General features: G+C 45.0%; 1 protein-coding gene across 1 annotated transcript in view; it reads left to right on the top strand.

The window, feature by feature from the left end:
* The first annotated feature begins 223 nt into the window (after window positions 1-223).
* UPK1B (uroplakin 1B) overlaps window positions 224-2427 on the top strand; it is a 25272-nt gene continuing 23068 nt past the window's right edge. The window contains exons 1-2 of the mRNA XM_004373663.1: window positions 224-292; window positions 1289-1489. Coding sequence (XP_004373720.1) covers window positions 224-292; window positions 1289-1489 — 270 coding nt within the window. The remainder of the gene's footprint in view (window positions 293-1288; window positions 1490-2427) is intronic.

Here is a 2427-nt window from a genome sequence, read left to right as displayed (position 1 = left end):
CCAGACGGACTCTAGCAGGCTTTATTTTGACCGAGCTTAGTAGCCAGTTTTCCTTCATTGCTGAATAATTGCATAACTTTGGTTTAGATGCTTTGGAACACAAGCAGGCACTACACAGTGGCATTATTTAGTCAGTTATGGAAACTGTAGCAGTAGTGGTCACCTACTCTTATTAAATTGTCGTGTTCTCCACTGTGTCTTCAGCTTGTGAGAAATCCTAAAGATGGCCAAAGACAACTCCACTGTTCGTTGCTTCCAGGGCGTGCTTATTTTTGGAAACGTGATCATTGGTGTAAGTAATGAGTATTTTTCAATAGCTTCCACTTTTCCTGTAATTAAGACTTTAGATTAATCCAAAGTGGGAGTTTAAAGGAAAATAATGATATAATTACTGGTTCCCTGCATCTTTTCTCCACTTTAAGAAACACACTAATCAAATATGCTAGTTAGAATTTAACTATATAAATAATTATATATAACTCTATAATATATCAAAAGATCATGGCTGGAAAAAAACAGATACTTCCCTGCCAACTTCAAAATGCAAGAACCTAAAGGAAGCCATGGTTCACCACGGTTGGTGTCCAAACATGCACACTTTGGTGTTTCTTTCCCATTTCACCTGAGTTTGATTTCCATGGGACTCTGTTGTTAAGGTTGCAGGGGGCAGAGGTTTGCATCTTCTTGGCCTCATTATACAGAGGGGAGCTCCAGAAAGTGGGAGTGGCTCCGAGGCCAACGGGTGACAGCCTGGTGGGGTGGGGGGAACACTTGCTGAAGAGCCGGGAGATCTGGTTCTTGGCCCAACTCTGCCTCCGACTCTCTGTGTGACTCTGGACAGGGCCGAGATTTCTCACCTATAAAATACAGAGGGTGGAAAAAATAACTATGAAGTTTCCTTCGAGCTCAAACATTCAGTGGTTCTCTGGCACTGATAAGGATGACCAGAACCAGTTCACATGTTACCATCCAGGAATTTGGGCAATGGGGCAGTAGGGACAGGGTAGGGGAATTACCTGCAGACAAAATAGTGGCTTGAATGGTTCATGTCCCAAGGATCTTTCTGGATCTTTCCCCAAATAAGAGTAAGGCAGCATGACACAAGGAAGGAGGTATCCAATTAGTAGGATGGAAGTAGCTTTTTGATACCTGGCAATAAGGGGTTGGCCAGTTGCTTAAGGCCCATACAGGAGAGGGAGTTAGTTTCTCTTGCCCACTGTGTCTCCCCACCCCCTTTCCCAATCCCGAGATCCACGAAGCCAGACTGACAGACCCACTCTGCCCCCAGATGTGCGGCATCGCCCTGACAGCAGAGTGCATCTTCTTTGTATCTGACCAACACAGCCTCTACCCGCTGCTTGAAGCCACTGACAGCGATGACATCTATGGGGCTGCCTGGATCGGCATGTTTGTGGGCATCTGCCTCTTCTGCCTGTCCGTTCTGGGCATTGTAGGCATCATGAAGTCCAATAGGAAAATTCTTCTGGCGGTAAGACCTTTGCAGTTGTCTTCCTGACCAATTCTGACTGACTGTTTCTCCTTCACTGAGCACAATGCTTTGGCTTTCTGGGGGCTGGGTGGGAACAGAGTGCGGGGCAGTGGGTGAGAAGGAAGGGAAAACTCTCTGCAGAGAGTAGGGGCAAGGATGCCCTCAACTACTGCAAGTCCAGAAGATTCCAACACAGAGAAGTCAAAGGGGATGAACCTGTTGAGTATTTTCGAAATCTGTACTTCTCAAACTGGTGTACACATGTGCCTGACAGGGAGAGGTAGTGTGCTAGCAGCTACAGAGGCCGAAGGAGAGATAGTGAACACTTGTTTATAAGATTTTTGTCTACTTGATCACCCCATTTTCTCCTGGTGGTGGTATTGTTAGTTGTCATAGAGTTAGCTGTGACTTACGGTGAGCCCATATACAACAGTACAAAATGCTGCTGGTCGTGTACCACCTTCACGATCGTTGGTATGTTTGAGTCCATTATTGTGGCCACTGGGTATCTGAGTGCCTTCCAGCCTAGTATCTCATCTTCCAGCACCATATCAGACAATATTCTGTTGTGATCCATACAATGTTTATTGGCTAATTTCCATTGAAGTAGATCAGCAGGTCTTCCTTCCTAATCTGTCTTAGTCTGGAAGCTCCACCGAAACCTGTCCACCATGAGTGATCCTGCTGGTATTTGAAATACAGGTGGCATAGCTTCCAGCACCACAGCAACACACAAGCCACTACAGTATGACAAACTGACAGACAGGTGATAAATAGTTTAAAATGTTGTTTTAATATTAACTGGGCATTGATATATTAGGATATAAACTACAAAATGTGCATGCATTTTTTAAGATAAAGCATGAGCCCTTTCAGGGAGTTTTAGCTCTAGGCTGATGATCTTGTGTGATGGCCTGCGTTACACATTCGCTGTGCTG

The sequence above is a fragment of the Trichechus manatus genome, unplaced genomic scaffold, assembly GCF_000243295.1.
Source record: "Trichechus manatus latirostris isolate Lorelei unplaced genomic scaffold, TriManLat1.0 scaffold00026, whole genome shotgun sequence".
Classification (NCBI taxonomy): domain Eukaryota; kingdom Metazoa; phylum Chordata; class Mammalia; order Sirenia; family Trichechidae; genus Trichechus; species Trichechus manatus.
This window is presented reverse-complemented; position numbering and strand designations above follow the sequence as displayed.